At 38.6% G+C, this 17,322-nt stretch overlaps 2 protein-coding genes across 9 annotated transcripts in view; both read left to right on the top strand.

Moving 5' to 3' along the window:
- Positions 1–7,052, top strand: part of LOC122874035 (myocyte-specific enhancer factor 2A-like) — a 49,448-nt gene extending 42,396 nt beyond the window's left edge. For all 5 annotated transcript variants that reach the window (XM_044191558.1, XM_044191522.1, XM_044191531.1 and 2 more), the window contains 3 exons: positions 3,052–3,178; positions 4,330–4,432; positions 5,163–7,052. In XM_044191558.1, the coding sequence (XP_044047493.1) occupies positions 3,052–3,178; positions 4,330–4,432; positions 5,163–5,496 (564 nt within the window). In that variant the 3' untranslated portion in view covers positions 5,497–7,052. The remainder of the gene's footprint in view (positions 1–3,051; positions 3,179–4,329; positions 4,433–5,162) is intronic.
- A 1,901-nt stretch (positions 7,053–8,953) lies between these two features.
- LOC122874010 (multiple C2 and transmembrane domain-containing protein 2-like) overlaps positions 8,954–17,322 on the top strand; it is a 41,151-nt gene continuing 32,782 nt past the window's right edge. For 2 of the 4 annotated variants that reach the window (XM_044191501.1, XM_044191493.1), the window contains exon 1: positions 8,954–9,117. The gene's annotated coding sequence lies outside the window, so the exon portion shown is untranslated. The remainder of the gene's footprint in view (positions 9,118–17,322) is intronic. The other 2 variants (XM_044191510.1, XM_044191485.1) reach the window with 1 other exon arrangement.

The raw sequence follows: 17,322 nt of genomic DNA, 5'->3' as shown, positions 1-17,322 counted from the left end.
TTAGCCTTGCATGAAATAATATTTTTAATCATGGAAATCTACATAATGACTGATGTGGCTTAATATGCTGGTCACAGCACTAAATAGCCGCCTATTGTTCAAGACAGTGGACTGATAACTCTCCTAAACATTAGCACAGGAGAGATATTCTATTTTATAACCCTGGCTGTGGCATTTAAAAAATTGTTTCGGTAGATTGTGAAGCCAAAACAGCAAATGCCACTGGTAATCGCAAGGGTGTCTTGTGTATTATCTTTTATATTATGGAGGACTTTAGGTACCATCTCTGTAGTCTGCTCTAGCATTGCAGAGCGACCACAAGAATCAGTTAAGTGTTCTTTGTGTGTAGTTTTTCCTTTACACAAAAAGACACCTCCGATGATCTTTTTTACCAGATTGAATTTGTCTCCATCCTAAAGAACCTTATAAAGAAAAATTATGCATTTCAGTGAAAGATACATAAATCCTATCATTTATAATTAAATTAGTTTTGGAAGGCAACAGGCTGCACACACAAAAAGACTGATGATATTTCAAGTAGGCTGCCAACTCATCCATTTTGTTGGAAAGGGAGTGCAGATTCTCGGTGGAAGCTCAAGTCAGATTTAGAAACAGTACCGCTAGAACGCAAATGCAGAAATAATATGCTGTTACATTCTACTCACATCTCAGATTGTGGCACAAATAAGCCCTCAAAAAGTGCTTCAGTACACGACGTTTCGGTGATTAGATGCATGAAATCTAACAGATTTCATGGTTTGGTGAAGTGACTCACAGAGTGTAAAGGAGTCGTCAGAGCTTCTTGAGTCTGTCTTTCTTCCTTCAGATTGTACATTCAGCAGCTGTGCTGGGTTATTGAAGTTATTGATTTGCCCTTAACTCCCTTACTGTTGCCCTTTCCTCCCACACTATGCTCAAACATGATGTAACGATTAGCAAACAGTGGAAACTGAGACTTTTTTCTTTTCTTTTTTATGGTGACCAGACGGCTCCATTACTCTGCTGGCTCTGAGATCCTGCAGATTTTTTCATTTTGCAGTGATCCATCAGAAAAAGGACAGCATTCTGCTGTCATGAATATTAATGTGAAAGTCCAGCTTTTTGGGAGATATGGTGTGATTATTGAATAGTATTCATAAAAAAATGTGAATATGAGAAGAGGGTTTTGTTTTGAGAATTTACAAGTTAAAATGGATTACAAATTGAAAGCACTGTATGGGTTACCTTTAAAGCCTTTTATTAAGACTCATTTAGGGATAGTCATTATTAGTATTAATAAAATACTGTACTGACTGCATTTCAGGTTGATAAATTATAAATGAATAAACACCCTTTCATCCCAAATAATTTCTCATCATCATGTTTGCAGGAGCAATTAGCAGTTAGCATGGTCTTTTTCAGTGCTCTGTTAAATACCAGCTTTTATGGGCTGACACTGGCGTGCAGCTGAGACATGCAACAAAAGCATAAACAATAGCATGCTAATATTTCCACAATGTTTAAACCAGCAGAAGAGGATGGTAGCTGCTCAGATGACCACATGTATTTTGTTTCTGCTTTCCTATTCACTGCAGTAAACAATGTTGAGTTGTGACAGCAGCTCCTCGGTTTGATCATGTTGAAACTGCCTTTCAGTTCCTCTTCTATGCATATGTGGGCATGCAAGTGTGTATACCATGCTTTGTGTACTGTGTGTGTTTTGCACAAACACGCAAGAAAAAGTCTTTTAGATTGCAATTTATTTTATTTGTTCTTCGAGTTTCTTTAAAGCAGTATCCATAAAAGAACTGAGCAGGACTGCCTTTCTTCACAGGCTGCATTACCATGTTAGCTTGAACTTCTCCAGAGTGGCATTTGTCAGTCATAGTAACAGGCGCGCCACAGATAACACAGGGAAAGGGGAAGGAAACACAATGCAGTGCTCCGGGCAGTCACATTTGGCTAGCTTAGATGACATGTTAGTTCTAGGCATGTATCGGTTGGTTAACCCACCTTTTTTTGTGTGTGTGTGTGTGCGTGCGTGCGTGCGTGCGTGTGTGTGTGCACGTTCAGCAGTGAATGACCTCATTCAGGGTGATGTCATTATCAGGCTGGAATGCCAACACCCAGAGAGCACCAACACAAAACTTCTAATTACTGTTAGAAATGTGTCAAGTTCAAGATCCACCAGTTTTGATTACTAGCAGCTTTAACAGCCAGGCATAAAGGCAGCCTAGCTAGCTTAATTTGAGACAGTGACAGATAAAGAATGAATTGCCCGCTGGTGTTTGGTGGTTTTTTTTTTTGAGTAATTGTTAAAACACTCAATCCATTAAATTAGCACTGATGTTGTAGCAGTAGGCCTGACTACGATTCCTTAACGAGACAGCTACAATGCAAAACACTTAATCTAAAGTAGCTCAAAATTGAATTTAGAGGATAAGAAGTATTTTCATCGACTATCAGGTCTTTGTCATAAACGTGGCTTTACAGGTTAAGATTTAGAAATTAACTAAAGACATCGGCAGGCTGGTGAATTTCAATTCTTCTGTTTATATATATTTTGTTGTTGTTCTTATTTCACACTTGCTTTGGTAATGTAAACATCAGTTTTCCATGCCAGTAAGGCCCCTTTGAATTGAATTGAATTTCTGGTTGACTTTCAACAGCCTTGTGCTCTGTCTGATGATGAACCCCTGCAAGTTCAGGCACACTCTCTGAAAGTTAGAGACATTCTGGGAAATTAATAAATTAGTAAATAAAGCATAAGTGGATGTGGCAGGTTAATAAAAAGTGGACACACTAGAAGGTACATCAGCCTTAGAACAGAGAGTATTTGAGGTTTGTTTTTTTTCCTTGAAAGGGAATCAGTTCTCATTCGCTGTAGAAAGACTCCATGGGAGAATCAATTTCTACTGCCACCATGTGGTCGAAATGGGACATCCCGAGCCATGTTCAGCTGCACAGCATAACTGCAATCTAAGCACAGAAAAGCAACAGATGGAGAGAAGACAGATTTGAGACTGAATGAATAAACCAAGTGACTGTGTATCTGTTTTTATTTATTTTCAGAGTAACCAGAGGCTGAGCAGCAGTCAGTCCAGCCAGCCTCTGTCCACCCCAGTGGTCTCCATCACCACACCCAGTCTGCCTCACCAGAGTCTGGTCTACTCCGGCATCAGCTCTGCCTACAACACCGGTACCTGATGATTATTAGTATTTGTACTGTATGGCTGTCATTAGCGTAGCCTCTGAGGACCCAAAGAGGCCACAATATGGCAAAAAAAAAAAAGACATTGACTTTATTTTTTGTGTAATTTAATGAATCATAATCATGTATGTGCTGTTGAATTTCATATGAGCGAACAGGACAACCAGAATAACACATACATAATGCAGGTCCCTACCGGACTGTGAGTTCACATGGTTCAGACCTTGTTAGCATTAAGCTACATATAGAAGGCAGCTCTTTTGGACATTTTGTTAGGGTTGGACTAATTATATCTGTGTTTTGAAATAATACAAAGCTATATAGATATGTGTAAAGTTAATCAGTGTCTTTTAAGGCCAGACACTACAGGTGAATAGGGTCAACATTTTAACTATACACCATAAACTCTCCCGGTTGATTACTTACATTAAGACAAAAACTTTTTGTATTACAAGTTTTCTGAAATTTTATGTTTCAGAATCAGAAATATTTTATACTTTATTATCAGAATACTGATTCAGATATGCAAATGAGGCATTATTTAATTAAATATGCATTAATTTGCATACATTTCCTGAACAGAAATCAAAACATTAGATAAAGCCAGGTTCAAAATTCTTGTTTCATTTTGTTGACATATTAGAGTCAAAGTTTTTTAGAGAGGGATTTTGTTTTTATCACTCCATAAATCAGAAAATACAGCCATAAATCCTGTTTTTAAGAATAAAATGTTATATAAATCAGGCTATGAATGATATTTGAACAAACCCCTCTGTAAAACCCTTTAGAATATAGACAGGAATAAAACTGGAAAGTTTGGTGTATGTAAGTGCTACTGAAGTGGAATTTTCTGGCTCAGAAAAAAATCATTTTGAAAAAAACAGCCTTTTAAAGATACATATTGTAAAAGTCCAAACATTTTGCAAGACACTACAGGTAAATATTTTAAATATAAAATTAACTAATAGATAACTAACTTTTCAAAATCCATAGATGCAAATAGACAAAGTGTAAAATAAACACCTAAATGTGTATTTTGGGTGTTTTCTTTCCACTAGTCTGAAAGAAGACATGTTATGGAAGCAAAATAGCCCAAAATTGACCAGTGCATGACAAAATGATGTTTTTGCCTTTGTCAGATTACTTCCTGAACAGTGCGGAGCTGTCGGGCTTCAGCTCCCCTGCAGGCCCCTCTTTGGGCTCCATGGCGGCATGGCAGCAACACCAGCTGGGCTCACTGGGGTAAGCACCTGAAACAGTTAACCGTTCTCTCTTAATGACTGAAGACACGTTCTACCGTTTCACAGTTTAACACAGTTTTGGCAGGTCAAACCACATCTCCTGTAATATGTACAGGAGAGGTGTGACTTGGTCATGAAGAGCGAGGCTAATGACTTAAGTAATAAGCCTGACATATTGTAGGACAAGTATGTGACTGCTGATGGCAACTTCACACCGACAAGTTCAGTGGTGGAGGAAGTATTCAGATCCTTTACTTAAAGAACCAATATGAAACTTTAAATATACACCATTGCAAATTAAAGAGAGACTATGTAACTTTTGCTGAGCAGCGGCCACTGTGGCCACAAGTGACAGTTACGGGATAATGGTAAATGCTAATACATAGTGAAACCCTAGCACTAATAGAGAAGAGTTGTAAAATCAGCAATACCTATCTTAATTTTGCTAATATAGCTAATATTAGCCACCACAGGCTACTGGTCATACCAGACTAAATGAGGCTGTAGCAGTAATGTATGCACTGTTAGGATGTTTGATCTGTTAAAGTGAATCATTTTTACATACTCATAACTGTTGTCAAATAAATGAAGTGGAATAAAAAGTACAATATTTGCGTCAGAGGAAAGTTGTCTTCTCTGGCTACAGACCTGTTAGTTTCACCACTAGGTGGCGCCTTCACTCCACAGTCGCAGCCCTAAAACATCCTCTTCCTCTGTCCCTCTGCCTGTAGGTCCGGGAGCTCCAATCTCTCCATCAACACCAACCACAACATCAACATCAAAGCCGAGCCGATCTCCCCACCCCGCGACCACCTCAGCCAATCAGGGTACATGACCCAGGCTCATGCCCCTCCTCATCCTCACTCCTCATCCACCCGAGCAGAGATGGGGAGGTCTCCTGCAGACAGCGTCAGCTCCTCCTGCAGCTCCCACGAGGGTGGCAGCGACCGGGAGGAGCAGCAGCAGCAGCAGCGGCTGGACTTCCACTCGCTTCCTGTGAGTCGGTCAGAGGGCGGGGAGAGTCCGGCGGTCAAACGAATGCGAATGGACAGCTGGGTGACATAAACCCGACAGTTACATGGCATCACCAGGGCAAACACAGGAGGGACACTGTTATGCAAATGAAATGTGGATTTTATTGATGTGTTCAATTATTTTTCATTAAGCTATCTCTGTTGTTTGTTTGTTTGTTTTGGTGGTCAGATTTTTGAGAAGAGTTGAGCAAAAATGTGTCTGAAACTTCGGGCTCTATCAGAATCAAATCATCAACTTTCAGAAAATCTTCAGTGTTACTTAAAACATAACCTGCCATCCTTTTGAAATATATATCATTTAAGCATCACAGACTGATAATGTGGGTCCAATTGCAGTACAATCATCTTCTTATCCAGTGAGATGCAGTGCTGTACACAGAAGAATCAAAAAAAGGTGGGATTAGTGTTGTCTGTCAGTCTTGTGGTTTCATGATTTGGGCAGTAAAGCAGTGAAGTGCTTCTGGATGTCTCCCATTGGGTGTCACCCAATTCACATCTGATCTTCTCAGGGTTCGCATGAGTCCAACATGAAAGCAATACTCCCACCACATAATCCCTGTTACTCCTCTTTCTAAAAACACTTATTTATATCAGCCAAAGCAGTATGCTGTTCTTATGTTGTTTGTGTGTGTTTTTATATTGTGCACAGAATAAGACAATTCATTCAGATTTAAAACTGAAAGCCATGGACACTTGTTCTGTATGTACTTAAAATATGTCGTTATTGTTTTGTACATACTATCTTTAATATATATCACTTTTGGTGTAACTATATATTGTTAATCTGTTTGTTGTATGAAATACGACACCTCCACCAGGTTTTACAAAAGTATATTTTTGTGGATGATTGCCACAATTACAAGGTATTGTCCTTTCCTTTCTCATCAAGTGTGTGTTGGATAAATCTGTTTTGTGAAGTACTCCATGCTGCACTATCTTGAAACCAGGTCTTCAAAAATATTCTGAAAGGTAAATGCACTCTAGAAAAAAAACATTTTTGTGAACAAAACAAATCTAGCTCTTCAGAAACTGTTTTGCAAAGGGGCGCACTATAAAAGAAAACGATGCTAATAGAAAAGAAAAAAAACGTTCTGATAGCCTTAGCAGGGCTAAATCTGGCCGAACTGATGAGGTGGGCTGAGAATGCATACGGGATGAGATGAAATCTGCTTTTTTAATTGCAGTGGGAAAAACACACGGCTAACACACCTATATGGACAAAAGTTGTACTTATGTGGATTCATGTGAGAAAATGGAACGTGTGGTTAAGTACAAAGTAGCACATGTGGTGAGGAGTGCAAAAGCTGCAAGAGTAACCACAGTGGTTCTACTGAATGAAGCAAATCAGTCATAGGGGGGGGGAGAAAGACAGAGACAAAAAGAGCTGAGAGAAAGTTTTGTAACACATTCATGGTGTACCTTTTTACAGAAGGAAGAAAACATAACTTGGGTTCATAAACAATGACAGTATGTAAGGGAGTATCATCAGAATACCCCGAAAACAATGCTGCATTTGAATGATACCGCCTTAAGGTCTGCCAGATGCAGAGGTGACAATAAATGGTGACTGTACAAAGCAAAACTGCAGAGGAAGGCTTGGTGCTTGGTTCATGGGTATGCAAGAATGAGACAAAGGAAACAAATACAGAAAAAAAATGCTCTGTTGAGAGTCAGTTTGGCTGTTTAAAACACAGAAAAGGGCGACATTGATAGCACCAGTATGTACTGTATTGGATTATTATGATCATTAGACTACAATAGCCTGCTGTAAAACAGGCAGGAACTATGTAGTTCACTGAGGATGTACTGGGTAAGTCAGATATTGTCTGTATACAGCAGACCTGGCTTAAAACGTGTGTGTTATGTGGTAGAGAACAAGAACTGAATTACTACAACCCATCAGGACGTAAGATATGAATGAAGCGGAGGAAGTTGAGGATTTAGAGCAGACGGCTGTTCGATGTGAGAGGTGTAATGTGTAACGCCCCTGGTTGGTGGCGTGAGCGCTGATGTTAACTGCCATGTAAATGACGATATTAAAAGATATTAGTGTGCAGACTCAGAGATTACTTGTGGGACTAGGTGAAAAAAAAGTCGTGAATAATTTTTCTTAAAGCAGCACCACTGATAAAATAAATAGTCCTATAGTATTTGATACCATCTCATGTCAGTGCTAAATTTGGAATTTTGGTCAGTGATTTAAACATAAACCTTAATGGTAGAATATCTAATGTTAGAATTGTTTTATTGATTAACCACATTAGTCCTATTTAGTCAAATTAGCAGTTCTTGTATGGTAGAGAATGGCCTTACTCTAATTACATGTAATCATGCAATTTACTCAGTGTAATTTAGGTATAATAAACCAAATGCATCAACTGATCACAGTAGTCGTATGAAAAGTGTGCATGCTTGTAGGAAAGAGGAGCAAAAGGATTATTGTAGTTCAGATGAAGAGAAAAGCACATAGGTCAAGGCCTCACTCACTCAGTACGCTGAGGTGGAGGGAGGAGAGAGTCCATGTACCATTAACGGTTAATGGGAATGATGAGAGCAAAGAGCTGTTTGAGAAAAGGATTCGGTTTATGTGATCCACAAAAGACTGCTCTAGAAATAAGCAGCGAATAAAAAGCGTTTTGTTTTTTTAGATTTATGGTGGCCATACCAATAGGATGAATTGACTTAACCTCACAGAATAGATTTGCATGATTACACAACTGAATCCTTTAAGATTCAGCTTTTTGTGAAACACAATCTGAATCTAGATTTTTGTTGCTTGAAGTGACTTCAGGCAAAAGTGCACCACGGTTGCTTCCTCTTGGCTAGAGCTTAAAGCCACTACTGGACCTGGCAATTTTTTGGGACAGAGTGACCACAAGACATTTTTGGTCCTCGATCTGTATAGTCCGAAGTGTGTGACATACATACCTATTACACAACCGGTTTTTCCACCTAAATTTAAGTCAAGTCAGATGGGGGAAATGCATGTATTTGAATGATCTTTTAGTTAGTAGAAGTGACAGGAAACAGGTGACTCAAAACATAACACAGGGGTTTAATTTGCTGAGAGATTTAGCAAACAAGCTCCTTGTTGACATACCACCGATGTAATTCTCCCATCCAAGTCAAGTTAGCTGGAGTGATAGCCTACCGGAACCAACTAGAGTTGGCAGCGTTGAATAGAACAAACTTTTATTAAACATATAGTTAATTGCTACGAAAATATTCTGATAATTATATTTGTTAAACCGTCTTAGGGTGTTCAGGCTATTTGACTAGTCTACTAAATGTGTCGGCTAGGTATCTTAAAAGATATTTAGCTTAAACATTACACGCATAGATATCTAGATGCATTAAGGTTGTGCTAAAATGCTTTCAATTTGCCTATTTTACTATTTATTTATATTTTGGAGCCTTTTCTTGGGTCTTATTTGGTGCGCGCGCTCGCCGGCAGGGCTTTATTTTGAAAGTCCTATTCTAACAGCGGTTCTGTCGTGTCCGGCTTGTTGCTCAAACAGAGAGGGGGGAAGTCTTTCACAGTCATATTACGGTTGATGTTCTGAGCTGTTGCTGTCGTTTTTCTAACCTCTATGTTAAGCACCGCCGAGGTGAATGAGAAACACTCGTCGGGGGTTCTTAGCAGCGCAAAAAGGTAAAAGTTCACTAATTTCCTTTTTTTATAGGTGAAGCAGAAGTTACCAGGTTCACTTTGCCTACCTGTGGGGGTCTTTGAGTTTGGACTTGTCAGGTGAGTCTCCTTCCTGCCCGGAAACATTTCCTCTGGCGGACAGGTGGGAAGTCTCAAGGACTCCCATTTGAACTCGTACTCACCCGTAGCCTACTTCGTTTAACTTCGTGGGAATCCTCCTTTTGTGCTGCCTAACTACATCTGTATGGAAGGAGGCGGAGGTCGAACTCCGTTAAAACATCTGGCAACACTTTGTTTGTTTGTTTGCGCTACAGGATTTGTAAACGTCGAGTAAAATGTCGAGTCGGTTGTGAATGCGGCGTTGATACAAAACAAGCAAAACTTGTTTCAATAAAAAAAAAATGCTATCGAACTTCGGTCACCCGCCAGTCCGCTAGCAAGACACAAACGTAGGCTACTGGCCGCATTTGCCACTGATGATGACCGGGTGTCATTTCTTGTTTTTAAAGGTTGGCGCTTGTTGGCCAATGTGTGCTACATGCATGCATGCAATACAAGACTCAGTTAAGGGTGTGAGATACAGTATTATAATTTATCTTTTCCAATAGGCAGGATAATCTTATTTTTTTTAAAGGAGATTGGTCTGACCTTTTCTTAGAGGGCAGCGTTTTTTGCAGTGAGTGGAGTTTTTAACAGTTACAGGACTCATTTTTAGGGATTGATAGCTAAATAGCCTACTTTCACTAACTCTGAATGCATCTTGAAACCTCTTTGTGGTTATCTTTAAATGGTATTTCCCCAAAGACATTCCGGCATGTTATAGACCCTCAGGCTTACTGTAGGGTCTTGTTTAACTGTCTCAGCTTACAAAAACTTGTAACCACGAAACTGACAACCATAAGTTCGAAATGCACCGCAGATTTTTCATTTTTGCAGGATTATTTTATTTTGTTGTTGTGCGTTTTCTGCAGTAAGGTTTAGTCTTGCCCCATATTAAAGTGTAAGAACCACAAGCTGTGAAATAGTTTCAGGAAACAGCTTCTTGTCTGGTTCAGACAGGCCTGTAATGCAGTTGCTCAACTTGGCCCACCTACTGAGAAAAAAACATAAAAGGTATATAAAGTATTTATGACTGCTACCATTTGAGTTTTTAGTAGCTTATACAAGATATATTAATATCAGAATATAAGTGTGCAGTAGGTATTTACAAATGAGATGTATAGTGTATGGTTATCTGTGACCAGAATGAGAATTACACTGGTCATTTTCAAAATTGGACAGGTGCATTTATTATCTCTCTGTTTTGAGCAGAAAAAAAATCATTGTTTCATTCATCATTCAGATCTCTAAAATGTATTTAGAGGATCCAGTCTGCAAAAGTGCTTTCATGTTTAACAACGGATTAACCCAGTATCATTTTAAAACGCCATCATCCGTCATTTGTAGTCAGTATCAGGCGTTTTGTAAACGTCAGCCTTTGTTTTTTCACATGGCGGTGGCCTCGTTTGGGAATCAAAGTAGAAATATGTGCATGGTTTTCTTACAGTCATTGGTACATGTGTCAGCCTGCTCCTGCCTCAGATGTCCTTATGACTAACACAACTTGGCTTCACTCATATGGCTAAGGCTCTTTTCATGCGGAACTTGTAACAGCTCTCTGTAGTAGTTCTGGAATATTCTTATATTCTTGTGTTCATTGGTGTTTTGTATGTGTTGTATAAATGTGCCTAAATTAAATAAAGTATCTATCTATCTATCTATCTATCTATCTATCTATCTATCTATCTATCTATCTATCTATCTATCTATCTATCTATCTATCTATATCTAATGAAAAGGAGAGAAACACCATGAGAAGGAAAACATCCCTGAATAGAGCATTCATTAGCCATCAGTTATAAAACAGGTGTATTTTGAATAACTCTACTGTCTCAATGTATATTTGTCCTGTTAATGTTTCAGTATCATATTATTTACAGCATTTCATCAGTTTATAGCTCGTTTATAGTGTCCTCTCTGCATTTGTGGAAGTCTTCTTTCTTGACGCTTGTATGACATAACAGAGTTTACTTTTGTTATCAGTAGTCTTTAAAGGGTAATGTGTATTCTAATTAGAGGCATGTCATGATATTAGTCTGAATATTTGCTGACTTTTTTATTAAATAGACTTATAGACTTTTTTTATAAAGTGGAAACCTCTTATACTGTAGTGATCACGTCTCTCCGGGTCAAATTGATCACTATAAGCGGAGGATTAAAATAACCAATTTTTAAAAAAATCTTTTTCTTTATTTCTCATGCAGATTACCATCTAATTGACATTTGTATATTTATTACATGAATATAAAGTAATGAAACGGACAGCTCCGCTATTTACAGTAGCCTACAGCTGTTTCAGACGCTTTTCAAATTACTGTACAAATTAAATTATTGTACTGCGTATAATTCAAATATACTATACAGTAATACAGTACAGTACTGTATATAAAATATAGCTTACTGTTGTTCAAATTATAATTAGGCTACAGCCTAAAACAGTACTGTGCAATTTTTAAATGAAACTTTTAACAGGGCTGAAAATAAACTGTAGGCTATCAATGCTAAACTGGTAGGAGAGTTTGAAAACAAACGTAGTCATAAAATATTCAGATTTTTTCCGTATGTTGTCATGTATGAAATGAACACTGTCGGCGGACTACTTGATTACTATAAGCAAATTATTTAAACAGCATTTGTATAGGAATGATTCAGTCCCAAGCTTTTTGATCCATATAAGCGTTGATCACTGTAACCGTAATCAATTTAAGCGGTTTCCACTAGGGAAACGCCATACGAGATGAAGAAATCCACGTTTTGTTAGCTTCGCCGCCATCTTGACTGGAAGGGAGCCTGCGTGGTCGCCATATTGGAGAGGTCGCTCTCTGTCTGCGCGGTCGTCATACTGAGAGTTCAAGATCCGCTAGTAAACAAATCTAGAAAGGATTAATTCTAATCTCCAATCTCCAATCTTCCACTGTAATATATTTTTTATACATTACAGCTAGGCTACTGTAGGTTTAACTAGCTTGTTTGTTCTCTTCTGTCCTACATGCTATCATATAATTTTGCTCTAACACACTGTCACTCTCATGATCAACACATGCTATTAACTTGCATATTTTTTTTTACTTACTTACGTCAGAGCACTTCTTGGTTAGTCTTGTGTTTCCCTTATCATTTCTTTCATTCATTATCGTTTTAGGTTCACAGTCATGTTTGTTCAATACTGTGACCTTTGACCTCTGCACTATTGGTTGCTTGTTTATCATGGATCTAGGAGACGGGTCCTGTTTTTTCTGGCCGTCTCACTGAATTTCTCTTTACGTAAGAGAGTCAGATAAATGACTAAAATGTGATTTCTGGACAAGGTTGTCTGCAGTGTGGATGGATGCTTTGGCAGTGGTCTCCTTGACCTGGGCTGGCTTTGCATTACAGCCTTCACGTGTCCACAGATTAGGCTGGCAGTAAGGACAAACTGTAAAAGGGACGGGCTCTTTTTAAATGTTAGTTTTTTCTTTTCTTGGCATTTCTGCTTTATCTGATAGTCACAGTGGAGAGAGACAGGAAAGGCAGAGAGAGAGAGTGGATGACATGCATGCAGCAAAGGGCCTGAGCCGCTGCATGGTACATGCTCTACCAGGTGAGCCATCGCCCATATTTTTAAATCAAGCAGTGCAGTCTGCGTAGTCAAACTGATCTGTTTAGTCCAGGTTAAGTGTGGCTGAGCCCTCTCCTCTGAAGCTTAACTCATTTTATTGTAAAATCAAGGGTTCCGTTTCCTGCTCGATGACACTTCAGCACTACAGTACACATGGTTACTGTGGTCATTTTGTGCTCCCATGATGTTCTTTGTAAATCCTTCTGGTTCATAACTGAGCTGTTAAGGTTAATGGAAGTATTAATGTAGTTAATTATTGATGTGTCTTTGTATAAAGACTACAGAGTGCAGTGTACAGAGCACAGCTAAGGTCCACCTAACCACAACAGTTGTGACCCCAGTCTCAGTCAGTAAACAAAGTGTGCTTGAGAATAACTCTGTAATGTAGATGTTGGGTAGAACTGACTACGCAGCAAGCATACACAAAATAATTTGGCTGCTAAATGCCTCCAGTATATAAAAACGTTTTCTCCATGTTGTTTAGTTTCTGGACCTTTTACATGGTATTTCTGGGGTCACAGACATATTTGTTACTTCTAGGGGAGTGACCAGAGTGATCTCATGCCACGATATTAAAACGTGACAATATTTCTCGTTGAGCTTAAAAGCTGTCTCGCAGAGTAGTAGCCCATCCAGCTGCAGAAGAAAACACTGAAAGGCCAGGCAACGCTGACTAATGCCTTTTCCAGTCATATACTTCATCATTGAAGTTTTCTTAAAAGTAATGTTGAAGTATCGTCTCGTCTCGTTCTCGTGAACCCAATATCGTGTATCGTGTATCGTCTCGTGAGCTGAGTGTATTGTCACACCCTTAGTTATGTCCATTGACCTCATTTCTGTTGGTTGCTTATAAAGTTGTTACTCATAGAATATAAGTTGATTGTAAGATGCTCTGACATTAGTATGTCGTAATATATAGTGAAACACCCTAACAATAACATGCAATGACAACAAAAGGGATGCAATTAGCCCTGTAGGTAGTCATGCAGGTGAAGTGGTTTGTCTGCTGTGACCAATACAGCAGTAATGGTAGATGAAAAACATTCCAGTTTCCTGTTTTCTTGATAACCAGTTTATTGTGGAATTGTACTGAACTGAGGCACTGGTTTGATCTTTGGATATATTTAAAATTTCTTTCTTTTATATTATTTCTTAAATTTATTTATTAAATGATATTTCTTTTAAAAATATCATTTAACATTATCAGAATCTAAAGAAAGGTTCAACAGAACATGACTTGTGCTTTTATCTAATACAGAAAGATGTTGATTAACGCCGTGTAGCCGTGTACCCTGTAGTAACCTGCAATAATTCTTTTTTTTGGCCGCTTGGGGGCAACGGAAAAGCTCTAAAGACAACACTGACCTATTAAAACCGAACTTGTTAGCAAACAGCTGCTTATTTACACACCCAGCAGACACGGAGCAACATTAGCATTCATTTGTATTCATTTTTTGTATTTCTGTCCACCAGACGACTGTAAGTCCAATGTTCACTCTGCTTTTACTGTAGTTTTGTTTTGGTCTATACCAACTCCTGAGGGAAACATCTGGCTCTTTAGCTGCTAAATGCTTCACTGTGTTCACAAGCTAGTCAGTAACTGTGTCTGTCTGCTGTTTGGTGCTGGGCAGGTAGCATACAGTAGGCTTTAGAGCTTTTTCGCAGCTGCTGCTGAAATTGAAACCAAAACAATGAGCTGAAAGATACTAAAACACTGAGTAGAATTGCCAAGTTATGGTATCCTTTATGGGTTTTTCACTATGAGCGACCACTTTCACTTAACACATAGTCATTTGATCCATTGTTAATACAGAAATATTGATTAGAGCAGCCACTATTTGTAGAATTTCAATCTCCAGTGGTAGTATCAAAAAGACACTGTGGCAGACAGAATGGACTCTACAACCCCACCAGCCTTCTATCTGACTCAGGAACACTAAGATAAATGAGCTGAAAGCAAAACATAGACTTCACAGATATTTGTTTTAATTTTTCTACAAACAAAATAATATGTAATCAGAATCATTTGAAAGAGGCTATAATTATGACATCATGATAAAATGTTTCGACACATGGTGAATTTAAAGTCACAGTGTAAGGGAAGTTAGAGCGTCTTTAGCTTCAGTAATGTGACAGGATATGTGTGTGGGGTTTACGTACAAGAGGCATTTAACTGAAGGTTGTTATTTTTAAGGGAAAACAAAATCTACAAACAAACCTACATGACCCTGTGTGCGTTTGCGACTTTGGAGTGGCCTATTGAGATGCTGTGGCATGACCTTAAAAAGGCAGTTCATGCTCGAAAACCCTCCAATGTGGCTGAATTACAACAATTCTGCAAAGATGAGTGGGCCAAAATTCCTCCACAGCGCTGTAAAAGACTCATTACAAGTTAGCACAAATGCTTGATTGCAGTTGTTGCTGCTAAGGGTGGCCCAACCAGTTATTAGGTTTAGGGGGCAATCACTTTTTCACACAGGGCCATGTAGGTTTGGATTTTGTTTTCCCTTAATAATAACAACCTTCATTTAAAAACTGCCTTTTGTGTTTACTTGTGTTATCTTTGACTAATATTTAAATTTGTTTGATGATCTGAAACATTTAAGTGTGACAAACATGCAAAAAAATAAGAAATCAGGAAGGGGGCAAACACTTTTGCACACCACTGTATATGAAAATGAAAATCAGACCTCAACCACATTCTTTGGAAATGTAAGTGTTTGCCAGATGAAATCCTAATACACACCTCCTCCACCAGCTCTGCTAGCTACCTACAAGCTCAAGTGCATTTTTATATAATGGGTGGGGTTAGTTTGTCACCCCAAATCTCAATCAATTTGATTGGATACATTTATGTAGCTGTCCCTGAGGTCAAGATGAGTTATCATGGAAAAGAAACGAGAGACATATTTAGCATGTAGCGAGTGTCATAATTAACACAAGGACTCAGGATTAGAATTTGGGAAATAAATTTTTCATTTCATTGTGTTTTTAGTTAAATCAAACATTCCATTTTAACATAATGTATCTGTTGAAACACCAGTAGACCAGTACATATTGACAAAATTGTATACTTTAGATAAACTATTCCTTTCAATTGAATAATAGACAGATTGGCAGTTAGGTCACTGTCAGGCCTATCGGTGGCCATCCTTTTCCTCTGCCTGCTGTCTCTCTCACTCTTTCAGTGATCCACCATCTAATCCTTGTATTTGGGTCAGGCTAGATAATTCTGAATCTAGGCTACAGATATCTGAGTCATTACTTTAGTTATTTCCTCCAAACTAGATATAGAAATAAGTGGTTGTAGACTAACTCATTCCTAGGAAAACTACTTCAGTGCACCTCTAGCTGTAACTGTTCATACTAATATCCCTGTTGGAAAAAATATCATCTCAGTGAAAACTTGGATTATCTGTTGTAAGTATGTTGTACTTTGTTCAGTGACTGAGAATAGTTGTCATTTTAAAATGCTTAGACTCTGTCTCAAACTGTATTTTCAGTTTTGCCCCTAACATCTGTTATCATGTCTGCGGGTTTTGTAAACACTGGTTCTTGTCTTCCTCCTTGATCAGTCACCTCCCTTCGTCTTCCTCCACTTCCCCTTACCAACTGATAACAGGGCAGGTCAGCAGTCGCAGTTAATTACAATTCAAAGTATGAGACCAGTAAGAAGTTTATGGGGCTGTTGCTTTACAAAATCATGTTTTGTCGAAGCAGCAGCTGGAGCAGCTCCGGGCAGGTACTGCTGCTGTTTGTATTGCAGAGATCAGTCAGAGAGATGACAGCTTAAAGCATTAATGGCGCATCACAATAGGCGCTTCGTCTACCCGCTGTTTGTTCATTTCATTTGAAATAGAGATGTTGTACAGAATAAGAGTGACTTTGCAGTGTGTAAACTGTGAATGAATGAGTGACTCAGCCAAATACACACACACACACACACACACACACACACACACACACACACACACACACTGCTTCCAGAGCAAGCCATTAAAAACACTGTAGTGGCTGCTCTCCAAAAATGAGATTAGATCTCAGTCACACCACGTTTTTACGGATGATCACATTAGACGGAATACCCGTACAGTGTAATGCATAGCAGTTCAATGGCATTTCATAATACTTACTTACTTCCTCTGTCACCCTGAGTCAGAAGTGTGGATTCAAATGTATGCAAATTTTTCAAGACATAGATTGTACTGTTGGTTATTGTTGGATGTATTTTTATCCACCACATTCATGGGTAAACAAAATAACTTAACCTAGATCTCTAACTAAATTCCATGGCGAGTCTAATGCCCTGTGGGAAATGTTCTCACGTGGCCAAATGAAGAAAGTAGAATATGCATGCTTTGTATAAGCGTAGTAATAACCCCAAATAATTGTGTTTTGTGTTGCTTGCTAAGTATTGTACCTGAAATTTAGAGATTCTGCATCAGGTCAGGACAGCAAATACATTAAATGGATCAACAGTGATAAAGCAGCTACGCCCAAAGTAGGGAAGT

This window comes from Siniperca chuatsi, linkage group LG1, assembly GCF_020085105.1.
Source record: "Siniperca chuatsi isolate FFG_IHB_CAS linkage group LG1, ASM2008510v1, whole genome shotgun sequence".
Lineage (NCBI taxonomy): Eukaryota > Metazoa > Chordata > Actinopteri > Centrarchiformes > Sinipercidae > Siniperca > Siniperca chuatsi.
Note: the sequence above shows the minus strand (reverse complement) of the source record. Positions and strands in the feature narration are given on the sequence as shown.